Source organism: Mya arenaria, chromosome 4, assembly GCF_026914265.1.
Source record: "Mya arenaria isolate MELC-2E11 chromosome 4, ASM2691426v1".
In the NCBI taxonomy this organism is placed as follows: Eukaryota; Metazoa; Mollusca; class Bivalvia; order Myida; family Myidae; genus Mya; species Mya arenaria.
This window is the reverse complement of record NC_069125.1, coordinates 29,953,371-29,971,404: the sequence shown is the minus strand read 5'-3', so window position 1 is coordinate 29,971,404 and position 18,034 is coordinate 29,953,371. Positions and strand designations below refer to the sequence as shown.

General features: G+C 33.4%; 1 protein-coding gene across 2 annotated transcripts in view; it reads left to right on the top strand.

The window, feature by feature from the left end:
* Positions 1–17,618, top strand: part of LOC128229682 (uncharacterized) — a 54,766-nt gene extending 37,148 nt beyond the window's left edge. Inside the window, exons 1-6 of one of the 2 annotated variants that reach the window (XM_052941467.1) lie at positions 8,877–8,962; positions 11,772–11,960; positions 12,344–12,422; positions 16,032–16,057; positions 16,493–16,589; positions 16,905–17,618. In XM_052941467.1, the coding sequence (XP_052797427.1) occupies positions 11,772–11,960; positions 12,344–12,422; positions 16,032–16,057; positions 16,493–16,589; positions 16,905–17,053 (540 nt within the window). In that variant the 5' untranslated portion in view covers positions 8,877–8,962 and the 3' untranslated portion in view covers positions 17,054–17,618. Of the gene's footprint in view, positions 1–8,876; positions 8,963–11,771; positions 11,961–12,343; positions 12,423–16,031; positions 16,058–16,492; positions 16,590–16,904 lie in introns of those variants that run through there. The other variant, XM_052941468.1, reaches the window with a different exon arrangement.
* Positions 17,619–18,034: the final 416 nt, after the last annotated feature.

Here is an 18,034-nt window from a genome sequence, read left to right as displayed (position 1 = left end):
AGAGTAGTTCCTATGGATGAGGAAACATGAAATATAAGGGCTGATAACTGTTTAGATAAATCAGTTACAATTGCATGTTTCATAAAATGCGGTCGTTTTTTTAAATATCTTAATTGAAATCGTCTCGCTCTATACTTTGATTGTACAATCAGAACTTCCAACATTTGTCATTTGGACTATCAACAGTATCAGCAATATTATACGATGCGTCATGATAAAGATTCATCTCCAGTGCTTTGGAATAAATCCGGAGGTTTTGAATTCAGCTCTGATTTTCCTCAAAATGTTTCGACTGAATGCTGTACTATAAACTAATCCCTAGTAAACTCTCAGATATCTTTAAGTGTATTACCTTAGAACAAACCAAGACTATGAGATCTGTTTTATATGACAGCAAATCAATTTTAAATCGCAAAGTTAAACACCATCAAGAAGCATCTCAATCGGTTGCATGAACTTGAAAAACAACAAAACAGAAATGTGTACACTAAAAGCCTTGTGTTTCTTTTTTTCTTCTTTTTTCAGTATTTATAAACATACTGCAGTTCGGTTCAAACACAAACACACTTAGGCGAAACATACGCTTATGAAAAATAAGAAATAAATAAGCAGGGAGTTTTGGATTTGTTAATTTTGAAAACTTAGGTATGATATAATGCTTTGATAATTAAGATTCATATTCGAACATGCACATTGTTAGGTTAGTATGTCCACACATAAATTGAACATCATTTGTTTGCTTATAATACCAAATGAATTCAGAAAGTGTCACCTTTATAATACAGATACATGACTAGTCGTATGCGTGTTCTTTTGCAGCATATACTTGCAAATGGCAATATTTGAGCAAAATAAAATTATATAAAACGTTCTGATTAATTTTATTTCAAAATTCGCCAAACATTCAAAAGCAGTTCATTTCAAACCCTCCTAAACTGTATGAACTCCGTGAGTTCATACTATTTGCGGCTGAGCGTGATAAACAACTAAAGTATTTACTTCTCGAACAAAAGAAAACACATATTGGCCTGATTCCTTGACGTTAATCCGTAACTGTGATTGGTGAGAGAAATGTCATTCGGAAGAGAACCGGTAAACATTCCATGTCAAAAAGCACTGAATGGCGTGACAGAATATTTCATGAACTCCATATATACCAGAGGCCTAAGCGAAAGCAATATTTGTCGCCTGATGATTGCAACCAGCACGATATTGCTAACAGGTCCGATAGTCAAAACATGTAACGCTCAGATACTCCCAGACCATTGTCGCATTAGAAGCTACATTTCTAAATAAATGGGGTAAATATGTGGAAACCAGTGTAATTAGACTGCTCATAAAAGATCAGATCGCAGTTTTTCATATTTACGCTCAGTTTGATGTTTTAGGGCTTAAAAGCGTTACGAACGCTTTAAGGAAAAAGAATTCTTAGGCAGTTTTCAAATAATTGAGATCTGTTCTATTGTGAGTTATCTTACATAGCTGAATAGATGGCATTTATGCCAAAATAAGCTGATTCTAACACAATTATGTTTTTAAAATGTCAAAACTGTCAATCTTTGAGAGTTCAGCTTTAAAAGCATTTTCGATAAATAAAAATTGAATTTATAAACAAGAGTCTTGAGTACATGAATCAGTTGGGTCGACAGTAGTTCTGAGTTCAGAATGCAACGGTTAACCTTCATTTGAAGTGTCCTTTGTAGCGAAGTGAATAACATCGCTGCAACTGTTCAAATTGAACACCGTCACTTGAAACGAATTGGTAACTTAAAAGACCAAATAAGAATGATTCAAATTGCTAATTGTTAATATTTAGCTGCCAAACACAACCAGCATTCACAGCCAAAATATATTTACGGAGATGCCTTTTTTGGAACATGTTTTGAAAAAGAAATTTGAATAGTAGTCCATTTATTTTGTTTAGGTATTTTATATCCGGAAAATGTTGATTTAAACTTTAAAAGCCATACAGCTGTTTAGACTCTGCGTGATACATAAATTATCTACGCACAGGGAAAATATGCAGGAATGTTACCTGTCCAGAAGCTTATAACACCGTGCATACAAATCGAAAAAAAATGGTTGAAAAATGTTTCTAATGCGAAAAGTATCTGATAGTTCATGCCTCAAGAGTAAGGGATAATATATCCACTGCCAACGACCAAGGGGTAAACATGGCCAAAGAACTGAAAGTCCTTATATTGGGAAAGGAAGGAATGTGGTTTTATTAGATATAGTTAAGTGTTATGATATGACCAAACTATTAAATATTACACTATTTCTTTTAAACTTTTAACTTTTCTAAAAAAAGATTTCTATTAATCGGGCCTTCCTGGTAACTGGGCCATTTTAATCGGATACAGCAGCCTTTGTATTGGGATGAAAAATATTTCACATTCGTAAATTAATCTTCGTGCAGTTAATTCTTGCAAATAGGGATAATTCTAAGTTTTGGTAAAATACTTTAATTCGTTAAACAATTAAACGTCTTGAAAAAGAATTGCTGTATTTAAGAAATGCATTGATGATGTAAATATTAGGATATGAACGCAGTTGGGCTTGGCAGATGTTTCTTTCAATGGAAAATAATCGCAATTGCCAAAAGGACGTTCATTGAAGGAATGAAAGTGTAAATATTGATAATTATATAGCGGTTATATCATGATGGCGTTTCAGAAAACTGCTTCAATACAGGATGCAAGGTTGAGTAAAAAACTAGAATCTGAAATAACTTCCTAGTTGCAGCATATATCGTGATATAAACAGTCAACAGAAAGAACAAAAATGTTCCGATTACTACCTTTAGAGGCTGGGTGTGTAATAAATGACATTTGGGCACCAACAGAAATATACACTAATATACGACGGGGATTAGCAATATATTTGTCTTGAAATAAGCCATGTTTTGTGTAAATGTAAATGAAACAAGTGATACAAGACTGCTTACAAAAAATCAGGTCGCAAGTTTTCATTTTTCGTTCGAAGTTGATGTTTTATAGCTAAAAGCGTTAATAGCATTCTCAGGGAAACGACTTTTTCGGCAGTTTTCTTAACAATTGAAGGCGAGAGCGGAGTATTTACGTCAACCGAAGGGTTCGAACCGAAAAAGGGTAAGTAAACTATATTGCATTTTATTCTATGTATTGGTCAACTTTCGTTTTTGTATCCGAAACACTTCATTTATTGAACTTGTTTTAAGACAAACACTAACATGGTACACTGTTGCTGCACTCCATCTAATTCATATATCTGTCATATTTCATTATATAACGCCAAGAAAAGTTGCCTTTTTCGAAATCCACATACTAAATAATCTACCTGTGTTTGATATTCAACGTGTTTTGCTTTACTTTTAAAACATTGTATATTAAATTCTGGAGGAAAAACTTAGTCATTGAATCCCATAATATGCACACCTTTTGTTTATATATTAAATCACATATTAAGTCCTTTTTCACTTAAGGAAATCTGGATTTTTTTTCTAAAATCTGAATGCTTTAATAACCTTGAAAATCGCATCATTTAGAAAGAAGTTCCTTTTTTATTTTATGTGCAATGGTTGCATTCCACATTTGGGCATAACATAAAAATGTAAAAACGGTGCCTGAAGCATTATAATTTTTAACAGAATTGAACATAAAACAACATATTTTGATAGTTACACATTATAGTATATGACTGTGATTAAATATTTGCTTGAGAATATATGAAGCGCCCTTGTGAGCTGTGAAGCAATAGGTCTTGCATAATTTTATACTCTTCCTTTACTCTGCATTTTCATATTTCACTTAAAAATAAGTTGCTATTCCATCGCTTATTACGGGAATCCAAATATAGTCTAAATGCCAAGAGCGTTGTATGGAGTTAGGTTCTATGTGTATGTTGCTTTCAATCTGTTTGCTTTTAAATATATTAAACTATGGAATAGGACACGAAATTCTATCTTGGGCTTATAAGTATAGTTCATTTTTTCAAGATTGATTTAGCGGCATTTAATGTGGCTCACGATTATTCACTAAACATGTTTTGAAAAACATGCACGTTTTTCTTTACTTTCTTTTAACACTTTTAAAAATTGTTATTTTAAGATAGTGCGGAAACGTAATGGGCGAATTTTATTCCGTTTGCGAGTAATGGATAAAGTGCCATTATCTTTCACTAAGCTATAAAATATTTTAACACCTTGTCTAAAATACATCTTAATAATGTCATAACTAATACATATTTAAGCATGTCTTTTTGTTCGAAACAATCAGTTCGACAATATGGTCAGATTTGATTATTGTTGTGTTGTCAACAGTAAAACAATCCCTTTTCAAAGTTTCTTTAAAATGTTTGAGCTTCAGTTGTTTTGAACTGTCTTGTTTTAAATGGCTTCCTTTCTTAAATGCAAATTTAGCAAAACGAAGTTAAGATGCTTCGAAAATAGATTTTATATTGTCAGAAACTTCGGAAGGTTTATGTCAGGAACAAACATAGAGATTTGTCATATAATATTATAAAAGCAATTCCATTGTTTACGATTGATAGCTGTTTTACGCTTTGAAGGCAGAGTGAATCAAGACGTCGATATAATGTTACCATCCTTATCTGCTAAAATACCAATTTAAAACATATTAAAACTGGGATAGGAAGAAAGATGAAGCATGAGCCTTAACCAGTATTGATTTCGATTAGAGAGATTAATTTGTTTTTGGCTGTTTCTGCTATGAATCGTACATCATTTCGAAACTGGATTTAACTTCATAGAAATTCGTTTATTTACCTATATCTATTGATGATGTATAATATTACAAGATGTAATTAGAATAAATGTGTGAAGACTTTTGACTGTCCTAATAATGTGGGGTAAAAGTGGGCTTTTTAATATATGGTGTTTTCTCACTGTTTTTTTTCTGGTGATGTAGCGATATATTTTTCTCCCATTCAAAATATCGGCCATTTCAAGACAACAACAATTTCAATGACCCGTTATCACTTGCTTAAAGTAGATACAGCGTTTTTATCGGACCTTTCAAGATTGTGTAGCGTACTTTCCAGAACAAATAGCGTTCTTTTCAATGGCCTTTTCAAGATAAATATCTCATCTGCTCTTTCCAGAAAATGTTACGTCCTTCCTGCAGATATAGAGTTTCAATTGTCCTATTGAGAAATGTTACTTTCCTGTCGGATATAAAAAATAGCGATCTCAATGCTTCGTTTCAGGATATGTTGTGTTCTAATAGCCCCTTTCCCAAAAATGTCGCATAATCATTGATCCTATTTTGAAAATGTAGCGTTTTTAGCGGTCCTTTAGATGAATGAAGCGTTATTATTAGCAAATTCCAGAAAATGTAACGCATGTAGTGTTATAATCTATCCTTTCAAATATATATATAGCATTATCATAAGCTATTTTAAGCCATTGTACCAACTTTAATGGCCCTTTCCTGAACATGTTGCACTATCGTAAGTACTATCGACAAATCACTTATAAGACATTTCCATCAAATGTGCCGTTTTTAGAAATTGTCACGTTTCATAGGTCTATTAAAAATGTTCTTATATGCCATTTTAGCAAAATGTTTTTTTCCGCAGAATATATCATTCTCATCTGCCAATTCTGGAAACTGAAGTGTTATTATTTGCCTTTTCCAGAAAATAAAGCGTTATCATTAGCCATTTTACTAAAATGTAACGTTTCCATAGGATCTTTCAAGCACTTGCAATCCACTGTTCAGTCATTTTAAGTAAATGTAGCTTTTTGATCGACCCTTGCTACATAATGAGTACGGATGACATTTTATTATTATTATTATTATTATTATTATTATTATTATTATTATTATTATTATTCGTTCTACATATAAGAACTGACGTTATTATACACCTTTCTCATAGAATAAACAAATGGAAAACTTCGAAGGTAAGACTTCTTTTTTAGTGAAATTTTGCCTAGTAGTTCGAATAAATACGGACGAAAGCACTATGGATCATGTTAAATATAATTGAAAAGTACATGTTTACGAATTTATGTAATGGTTAATATAAACGCTTTTGACTATGTGCTGAAATATATTCGGATAACTGCTTAGTATGTGCCTTGTATTTAATATTTCCTTTTGCTTAAAAAAACAAAATGTGTGTACTTCGTAGTAATACATCTTTTATTACATACTATGGATTATGGTAAATCTAGTCAACCGATTATAACTTTTCTGTTTTTAATAATTTATGTTTGAAAATTAAAAAGAAGCATGACATTTAATAACAAAAACAGTGTTGTCGTTCAAACAAAACCAGTTAATATATTGATAACCTTTAACAATTGAGAGTCTCGGTCTACTTCCTTAAAGTTGTTTTACCTATATAAATCTTATGATTGTAATAATACACACAAGGTTTCATATTTGCTTTACTTTTTGCAAAGTCAAGATTTGTTAGGAACTTTAAAATTAAAGACATTGCTTATGAAACTTTGATTCGTACAGTACAAAGGAACAAATATTAAGTAGAATAAGTTCAAGGAATATAGCATCTGCTCTATATATAATACGTGAAATGTATGAATCTGATATATTATACCCTAGAAACCAAGTGTAATAAAATGTGCAATAACATATTATTACAGTTATCGATGGGACGATATTCGTATTACCAAGGATTATGACTTACCAATAACCTCTCTCATAACGAGCATGTAGGACTCTTTACCGCGCTGAATGAGATGAGGTGCTGTGTAAATTTTCGAAAAGCAACTTTTCCCATTGAGGAGACATGAGCTTAAAATAAAACTTATAGTACGCCTACGATATTGTTATCGAAGAATGTCAACTTGAACTCGTTTGAAATTTGCTCACGCCTTGTGAAATGTTGATATAATGTCAGGGCACTTAAGTTGTATGTGAATACCTTTTATTTCAAGTAATTCGATATATGAAAAAGACAATACATAAATATGCTTAGAATTCGAGAAATCTGCCGACGTGATGCTTCAAATATGTTATGATCCTTGGTCGATTTCAAATGGTTTATCTTTGGTAATTCTATATTTTAGCTAAATATATTCATTTCACACCTGTTTATTACCTATAAAAGCTTTATCTTTGCTGATAAGAGAGCCAAAATGATGTTTAATTGTTGCCTGAATTTACGTTACGATTTAAACAAAAACTACTTAATTTTGCTTAACTATTCCTTTAAATAAGCACAGAACGAACAAAGCTTCCTTTTTTATGTAGAACTTTAAGAACATACATTATCATGTTTAGTGGATGCTATTAATTGTGGACGAATGAGAATCATGTTTTAAACATTCAAAAACGACTTACGTAATCCTCGAGGAAGTAGCGGACTACTAGCAACAATTGCTATGCAGAATATCGTATGATTTTAAATAATGGATGAACTCATTAATTTCCAGACAAAATTACCAGGCAATGACTATAACAAAAGTTGGCAAGTTATTGCCTTAAACAAATGTGAAATATGGCATCATTCATCATCATAATGTTTCCTTGTTCTGTTTAAATATATATTAGGAAAATAGACGTCGCAAATAGATTTTTAAACAAGACAACGTTCCTAACTGTTATCGGCGGACTTCATTTTAAAATTGTTAAGATTAAAGAAATTAAACTCTGCCACTACTTTTATTCTTTAACGTACATTATTATTGTCAAATGGACTTGTTACAATGATACAACATCATCAACAGTTTACATTGGAGCTAAGAAAATATTTCTGTAGAGGGACAGAAAATGCTCTATTTTACAGAACACGCTAGTTAAATCATTTAAAATTTAATCATTATAGGCCTAGATTAACAAGAATATGTAAGGCGGTGTTTCGTGATTTTACATAAAAATAAGTAGAAATAATTCAATTTGAACACAGTATGAAAATGAAATTATTTCCAATATAAAACAAACTAGTCCATGTTGCCTTGGCTATGCTCAAAAAGTTAATACGGAAAAATGCAGCTTTACTGTTTTTTATTTGTATTCGGCAAGATAAGGAATAAATATTAAAGTACAATTCTATGGAGGCTGTCATACGTCTGCTAACAGGATGTGGTGTTGGCAATCGATTATGAGATCGCCATGCTGTTTCGCATAACGAATCGCGACACAGCGCAGTTAATATGGATAAGGAAGCAGAAAACACAAGGTGCTGGGATTTTTATTGAAATATCTAGTGACAATTGCAAATGTTCCAGTACGCGTAGTTCTATGGAATAAATCAGATGATTTAGTCTCGCTGTAAACTTCGAATTTACAGTCAGTGTGAGCATCGTTTGCCATTTGGAGTGTATACAGTAAACGCAATTTTCCAATAATTCATGAAATAAGTAAAAGTGTCAATTTTGGATTTAGCTTTGATTTTTAAAATATTTATTAAAAGGTTTGTTATTTTTATTTATTGGACTTTAAGGAATTGAAATGTTTTACTATAATTTTACATCGTCCTTTTAGACAATTTAGTACGAGTGAGTGAATTTCAAAATGCGTTGAAACTAAAATTTCCTGAATGAGCTTTATCTTTTTATACGGCAAAAATGAGAAATATCTGTTTCAGAAATACAATTGGGATAAAAGAAATAAAGACCGAAAGAAAAGACTGTTCTTGAATATACAAGAAGTGAAAAGTTCACAGTGTGTATCCGTAATTTCTAGTAAAAAAGCCAAATCGACAGGAGAGAGATCACAAAAGTTTTCTCCACAACATTAACATTCGAAATAGCAAAAGTCAAGATCAAGAACCATCTCTACCAGATGCTGGGAATTCGAAATAATAACAGATAAGAAATGTTTACATAAAAATCTCTCTGGTTCTAGGATTTCTCAGTCTTAAAATTAAACAGTCCGCCTTTCAGCGCTAATAAAACTGTGAAGGAACATACACCCTTTGTTAATTCAGGGATGGAAGGAAAAGCACCTGATTGTTAAAAGGAGATTGTGTGTGTTAATTTCGAGATCGTGAGGTACGAATTTTGATATATTGTTGATAAGATTTAACCTGTCCATGTACCAGTTAAACATAAATTGTATATGGATCGCATGAAACTAAATTAATTTGCTAATAATTATGGTATGTTGTGAATATATTTCTAATTATGTGGTTATCAGTCTGCATTTATTTTGTACCTTCAAATAGTGAAAAAATGTGAGAACTGCATGCAGAAGACGATCAACATTTCATCTCATTCCTCAGTCCAAATTTAAAAAAAAAAAAACGAAAACATTTCACTGTGTAGACAGGTCGGGATTTTCTTTTTGAAAACATTTTTGGTGTAAGACTGTTATCGTTTCACTTCATAGCAGCACCATTTGGTCTGGAATTAACGTTTACTAGAGCACTCTATTATAAGTACAGATTTAGCTGTCTTTCCGAATCTAGATACTACCGTAAAAATGTACCCCGCAAAACACCAACATAGAACGAGAAAACAAATGTCGCACGAGAATAACAGTAATAGTTTCGGGTGGAAAATAGTGCAGGTAAAAAAACGACAAAATCCACAATATTTTTTGTTTGTTTGTAAAGCCTCATTGCGAATTTCTACATTGGAGAATTATGCATGTAACAACTATTTAACGTCGCCGAAAATTATTCGCATATAAGAATAATAACTGTCATAATATGAGCCTTCGATTCTGTCGAACAGTCTCGAAAACTTACTCGAAAACTTACTTGAGTCAACGAGTTTATCCCCATCTTTTTTATCGGGAAGAAAACAATTGTTTCATGAAAGAGTTTCATGACACTCACAAGAGACCTGATTGATACGAAAGAAAGCGATCCTTTATCACTATAGATGATAAGCTTAAACTTTATTTAATATAATGATTGTGAAGAACTAATTTAAGCTTATGCTGAGTATCTAACGTTGGTATGATTTTGACCCGGAGTTTGGGCTTTCGTAGTAGGGGAAAATGGAGAACACTGGGAAAACCCACTTGTCCGGCTCGCTGTCCACAAACATAACTCTCATCTTCCAAGGCCAGAAATCGAACCCGACAGGTTCACCTGAGTGAAAAGCGAGTGATTTAACCACTGTGATATCTACTGTGCTTAGAAGAGGTCCGATAACTCAAAATGCTACATTGCTTTAAGTATAGAGTAGCATTCGAAAAGGGCTTTTCATGACCATGATTGTGATTGATCTTAATGTAGACAAGGTTCCTTTCATGCAATATGCAATGTATAAAAATCAAGTACGTGGGCGAACCATTTGACCCCTTCTTCTCGGAAATATCGAAATAATCCTTGATGTAAATCTGCATCTGTGATCGATGGGAAATGTCATTTGCAATACAACTGTAAATCATTCCTTGTTATAACCAATGGAAGAGCGTAATGTCATTTTCATGACGATAACTGTGAAATGTACCACATAGCCATATTAGCATTATTCTCATTGTTTTTTATATATATTAACACTGCCTTTCAAATCATGTTTGTCATTTCGATCAAACACAAGCGGTATTTACCGATCGCAAATGTAACTTCAGATACATGTTTGAAGAATACTTATTTTTTATCAATAGTTCATAAAAATTACTTGTCTTTGAGTGCATTCTAGTAATTTCACAAGATAATTCAATCTTTTAAGTTTATGTTGTCTTGTAGAATTATGCCTACTGTTCTGGTGTTTGATTGGCCTTGATTAAAGTTTATTTAAACTTTATCTTCGTTAATATTTAGGCTACTGGGCTCATCCCTGTATTGTACATTGTTTTATTATGTCAAAACAATATAAATGACAATGCCCAGTTATATTTATGATAAACACTTTTAGTTTTACTTATTTACACTTTAAGTTTTTCTTATAGACACAGCGAATATAAAGAAAAATGAATAGTTCACATTGGAAAGAAGCGATCAAATTGCAATTCATTGGATTCACATATCGCCATTATATGCCAATAATGTTATAACTGTAGAAGTCACCGATTTGTTTGTGTTATTTTTAACATAGGGGAATAAATCAGATACCTGTTGCAGGTAGTAATATATATATTTTTAACAATATCTCGGGAATTAGCTATACGCTCACTTTATCCCAGGAGCCAATCAACTCCCCCTTTCCGTGTCACGTGACGCTACAGGCCAATCAGAAGGCGTCAGCCATTCTTCTTTGTTTTTGCTGGTATATGCAAAGCGCTCGCCAGTCTCTGGAATTTATTTTACCACCACCTCCACACCTCCTCCACTTTTCGTTATTAGCGCTTTTGTAACTCCAAAGGTCCACCCTATTTCTTTTCTCCGTTTCTTTCACTTACGGGCTCCGTGCCTTAAGAAATACCATATTGTTTTTGATTTTTTACGTGCAGCGTTTTGTATTTTTCTTTTCCTTTATAACTGTTATACCGAATGTGTACTCCGAATTTTGTTAATTTAGGGATTTAATGCTGGATTCGTTATTTTATGATTTTCTTTCTGACCTCTTTGTTAATATATGCATCCATTGAGTGGGCGGTTTTGTCAATCCAGATTTGTTTTTTCGGAAAGCTTTTCTAAAATACCTTCTTCAACATTTATGGCATTTTAATAAATGCCCGTTTTTCATTTAACCGGTGTTTGTTTTCCTTTAATCCATACTAGTTCGACTATTCTGTACGTATGTAACTCTGCCCTTGGACAATACATACATATACATACCATTATTTGATACGACATACCCTCAAATATATAGCGACATTGTGTTTCATTTTGTGCTTTTGTATAATTGGATGGAAAAACTAACCCTAGGCCTTACCATAACCCTAACACATGTTACACCTTTGAAGATGGTAGTGGAGACAGAGAAAGTGTTGAGCGGTCCGAAGACTGGCGTCAGTATCGCAGATAACGTTCAGTGTACGTACTCGCGACATCAGACGGACAAAAGGGCCACTTTTCAGGACGGAAAGGAGGTGGTACAGGAAAATAGGGAACAGCAGTTTGAGCAGCAAGAAATGGTGGACAAGTTTATTCAGGTACAGCGATGATTGTTTTATTAAACGATTATGAACGCTTGAGCAAGTAGAAGGTTGGTGTGTCATATGGGTGTATTGTTTGAAGTTAGTTGGGGGATTCTTTGCTCTTATATTCTATTTTGTCCAGAAAAAAATCAATAGATGCAAGTAAAAAATACTATAATTGCTGCGTTAAATGACATTAAAAGAAAACTATTATAATCAAATTTTAAACTTAACGAATATCTCGTGACAAAGCTTAATATCATAAGAAGCTTCCGTTGATGAATGAACAATTAAACAAGCATGGCAGATACCTTGAAAAAATAAAATAGAAAATGCATAGATAAGGTATGGCGCTTTTTTCGTTTTTCTTTTCTTCTTTTATTTACTCTAATCAACAGGATGTGATCGAAAAAGCGAGGGCCGAATATAAACGTCAACAGAAGGGCGAATCAAAACATGGTTCGACACGAAGGAAAGGTAACGATTAGGTTTCGTAGTATTTTCAATTGTTGCAAAAACTTGGCTTTAGTTCTTTTATGACCTACTGGTGTTAATGAAGTTATTACTTGAGTGTGTGTCTCTCAGACGCCAGGTCAAAAACGTCACAAAAGACATACTGACAAAGCTCGCTCATGGTGCAGACATATTCTTCAAAGGACTGGATATAGAAAGCCGTTTTTGTGCATTTTGTTAAAATTAGGTACGTTGCAATTTGCATAAGCAGTTTGGAATCTTTAACGTATCGCATCTGGAATGTGATCATCTTGAAGTAACAGCATCAAGAAAAAGTGCAAACACTCTTTAAACAGTTTATATATCAAGATATGTCATGATACATTAACTTTTCATGTGTTGGTTTTGTAAATAATGGAAATACAAAATTTCTGACACTTAATTTACTTGCATATTGAATTGATGGTACTGATATCACCTAGCATATGTGTTGTTATTTTAGGAAAATAAGAACTCACATTATTCGTACCACATGCATTGTTGTTGTTTTCGGTCAATTGCATTTCGCACTAGAAACTAAAAACGCCCCTACAGTGCAGGCGCGCCAGCCCTGTTTGAGATTTGCCACTGCCGAGTTTGAATATTAACTGATAAAATTGATTACATATGTAAAGCTATTTACAGTAATTTTATTCAGATCTCATTTATCTTATATTTATATGATTATTGATTGTTCACAAACCTGTTAAACTTCTGTAAACACACAGTATAATCTACTCCGATGTGAACATCGTTATGAGTCCGATGTTTTTGCTATATTCCCATTTACTTCCAAATTCCAGTCTTTGATCCTTGTAAGATTTTGTCTTTCGAAGTTTGATCTCTGCGGATCTTTGATTGTACTTTCATTTATATATATGATTGCTAAACATTTCAAGACGTAGAGCACTTGAAAAGTCATTATGAACGCATAATAATGCGTGTTTTTCTAAAAAGACGTTCACGAGTTTCATGCAAACTAGGACGTTAATTTACAATTTCCATAAATCTCAATCTCGATCTATGACGACGCCGTTTTAGATTGGCTCTGTGCTGCCAGCAGATTTGAGTAAATTCAACAAATCTAGGTTAAAAAGTATGGTCGGATAAATTATGGTTGGCTCATTTTGAGGTCATTTGGGTATATAAGGAGTTTTCAAGTTGAAAAAGGAGAGGTAATTTGGCTATACATTGAGACACATTGCATACGGTATCCCTTAGGGGCAGTTTATCAAGTTCCCGGTTTAGCCATTTATCTGGAAATAAAAGATGATAACAAATGAAATTGCTTTAACGATTTGTCTCCTTGATACAATCCAGAAATACCTTTTAAAGAAACCTGAATGTTTGTGTTTTAAGGACTAAGTATCCGGTAAGCTAGTTTTAAGATCGCAACGGTCATGAATTTTAACTGCCGTTGAGAGGTTTCGCTTACTTGGTCACCCAAATAGAGACAGTTATCGCGTTAAACAGCTCAGTGGTTGTTGCGACAACCTAACCTAATATAAAATGAGAGTGTTACTCATTGACCAAGTTGTCCAGCTTAAACGGTCACTTTGTGTCATCGAACTCCCCAATTTAAGCATCCTCCAGCCACAGGGGCTAAAACAAAACAAAATGTTGTGAAAAAATGACGGTTGTCCGGTTAGCGCAGTGGTTAGCGCACTCGCTTCTCACCAAGGCGACCCGGGTTTGATGTGTTCGGGCGCATGTGAGTTTGGTTAGTGGTCACCAAGCCGGACAAGTGGGTTTCCTCCGGGTACTCCTGTTTCCCCCACAACACAAGACCACAGTTTCGCGCAACATCGTGCCAACGAGAGTGACTTAGTATAAACTATCATAGCTTCCTTCACAATCGTTGTAAAATATATAATGGTTCAAACAAAACATTGTTACGCAGCTAATATCATATGCCATGATCGTCTTTAAAAGTTTACATTTGAATTTAAGTTTCTGTACAAAAAAGATTCCACTCCTTTCGGGAAAAAGCATGAGATATAATACAAAGTCGAATCGCACTTCTTAACTTCATCTGCAGATACTATATACATATGTAGATTCATGTTAAGGGCTTACATATTGATCAAATTACAGAAGGAGATACGAAATGACGTTTTTCATATCCGGTACATTAGTCTAGTTCAAGCATATGGCTGAAACCATCAAAGGGTTTAGTCAAGCCATTTCGTCACGAATACATCAGAGACACAGTTTAATGGCTTTAGGTTTATTAAATTGCCAAATTCACTCCCTTTGATCTTTTGTGAACAAAATGCAAAGCAAATGATCTCACATACCAGGGTTCCATTGTATTACATTTTCAAGCATTTAAGACAATGTCAATTTGTGAAGCTATATTCTATCAACAAATTTTACTTATTATCCTTAAACCAGTTAAATTGAAACAACATGTAATAAACAAAAGGGCGTACCGTCACCGTCTTCAAATTAATTGCAATTACCATTTTAATATCAAGTGTATGTCTGATTGAAAGCGACCAAGGTTTGCCCGCTCTACTTCCTGTAGGTCAAATAAATTCACATGAAAGATTACCATTCCTAGCTAATCGAATAGCTTTTTTCCTCTTATCATAAGGCCCAAAGCCATAGTAAACATCACCAAGTCACAATTTGCCTTACGAAAGTGAATGTTCTATTCAGACCTTTGACAGTATTCGGAAGCAATATGTCAGAAATTAACATAATGACATGCCATCACGGCTTCAAATTAATTACAATAAGGAAGCTAAAAGCAATTGCAGTGATTGACCGCCATGTAACGTTTTAGATGAAAATGTATTATTCAGATGCAATATTACTACTTCTGGCTACCAGAAGCGCAATCTTTTACGAAATAGCAATTTTATTGAAAGATTCAGAGACCGAAATATTGATTGCAATGAGAGTTGCATTCTTGTTACAGACTGTTCCTACGGTTTGGACACAGACAATTTGGAAAAGTGATATACATAAGTCAATTGATACAATTTGATTTTCTCAAGATGGTCATTTCTAGTATAGAATTTAGTTATTTTACTGCTCTTGTTATGTTATGGATACCGTTCGATTTGGAATCGTTCGCTCACGATGCAAACACTTGAACCATATTTAGACATTGATGTATATCCGGTTTTTAGGAAATGTTATAGATGCCATTACTTATAACACTACATATTCTTTATGTCCTAACTTTTGCAATCTTTGACCCTTTGAAAAAGAGTTCAAACTTGCCTTAGGCCTTGGAAATTGTACGTATTTTATTGACCCTTCCAGAAACGGTTGCAAGTTAATTGGCCCTTTTCATGAAAATGTACCAGACTGTCTGGCCCTTTTCAAACAGTTACATTACAATGCTTTTTTTCTGCATCGCGTTGACATCTTGTTATTGTTTCGCATATTGCATGTTTTTGTCCTTTGTGATTTATGGAAACATTTTCAGTTTACAAAATCGGTATATTATCATTGCCTTTATCGAAGGTTACTTTCTTGTTTTTTCGAAAATGGTCATTCTTGACAATAGATCAAAACTCTATTGCAACTATTATCTTCTATCACTAATGAAAAATTGAAAACAGACACATGTCTTTTTTTCAGAAAGAAATAAGGACCAAACCACGAAGGTAAGATTAGTTTTGTATTCCTTCCAACCAGTACATACAATACAGAACATCTGAAAAGACCCATATAGTATCATTAAAGGTTTGCAGACAAAATTAGTCGTATTCAAAAGCAATAAGATGATAACAACATAATTATTATTATCCTGTAGTTTCAAAATACGCCGATGTTATCATGATACCTCGACTTTGCTTGGTCATGCGTCTGTATAATACCAATGCATGCCATAATGCGTACTGCTTACATTGATTTAAGGTATCAGAAGATGTACTCATCACTTTATCATCATGGAAACAATCGTGTTCATTATTCTCTTAGTTTCATTGTCGCTTTTACAGGAAACTTGCTGAATCGATTACTGCAATGCGATAGTTTGTCAACTCCACATCAGTCCGTAATAGCACCTAACACAGTCGCGTTATCCTTATGATTTTCAGGATAAATCATCGATGAAAAAATCTGCCAGCAGTAAGGGTACCAAGAAGAAACACCACTACAAATATTCGGATCCTGTAGATGAAAAGGAGATTTTAGGTAAGAATACACTAAATACAAACAAAAACAAATAATTTAAATATTTAATTATTCTCCTGCATATGAATTATAGTCGATCAGAACCAGAAATTCTTATTCGACTAATTATTTTGGTTTATACTGCATATATAAAAAATGTATGTCGATAGGTTTAAGACAGATCTTCGTTCAGTGATGATGCTTCTAATTCCAATCTAATGGTTGCGGACAAAAAAATCATGTAATATTATTTTTTTTCTGCATAGGGATTTGCCTATTCGTTATAAACCATTTGAGACTGCGATTAAGATTAACAAACTGTTCTCACGCCCACAGAGTATGAACATGAGGAGACGCAGTTGCAATGGAACCCGAATTTTGGAGAAGAACGAAAAGAGAAAGAAGAGCCTCGACAGGAGAGTGTCTACAACCGCCTTGCTGCCTCTCTTCGCCGCCTCTTCGTGTGTTGCCTCGGGAAAACCTGATCGCGAGGATGAGGAGGGGATACGGGGCAGGATAATCAGGAATAGTTTGATTTGGATGTGTAGGAACTGGTGTAAAGATAAGTGCTCAGAACCTCGTCTACTGATGTTAGAAAACACTGTGCACGATACACAATTGAATGAATGATATACAAATAGAACAAGTGCTTTTGATAATCTATTCGCGTATTTGATAACATTTGAGTACATAAACGCGATTAAATAATTGAAGTATTATCATAAAAATTATGCATAAATGTACGACTTATTTTGGAGATACTATAAATCATTCCTTATTCGTGAAAATAAACTACAAATATTTGTTTGTAATATTGTGTCAGCTGCCAAGTACTGGTTCGGCTTTTTACACATTTAATTTGTTGGTAAAAAAGAAAAAAAATGTAGTTGTGTAGATATTTTTAAAAAATCATAATAAAATGTGAGACCAAATTGGGCTTATTTTTGTTAAAAAGATCTATTACAATCACACGACATGATGGATATGAAAACAATGTCTTTTTTTCTCGTCATCTGTAGAAATAAACATAATTAAGCGTGTGTGTGTATATCGACTACGCCTAGTATGTTAAATGTTTTTTTTAACATTTCTTGAATTGTTAAGATTTGTCAAATGTGTTATATATTCTTTTAATATGTTTGTTAAATATTTTTTCAGACTATGTATATCTTTTTTAATAAAATGCTGGAATATTTTCTAAGTCAATTAATCTATTGTATTTAAGTGAATGACATCGCTGCCACTGTACACTTGGAACACCGTCACTTTCATCTAGTTGGTAACTGTGAGGTTCACCCCTCTGCATTATTAGGAATCCAATGGGTTCTGGTATACATTTTAGAGTTCACGTCAACCCGTTTTCTTTGATAAAAAAGGGTTTTTATATATCGCGAAACTGTTCAAATATTTCTGAAGAGCACGTATTCTCTTTCCCTTTTCAAGGTACATAAAAGAGTATTTGGCAG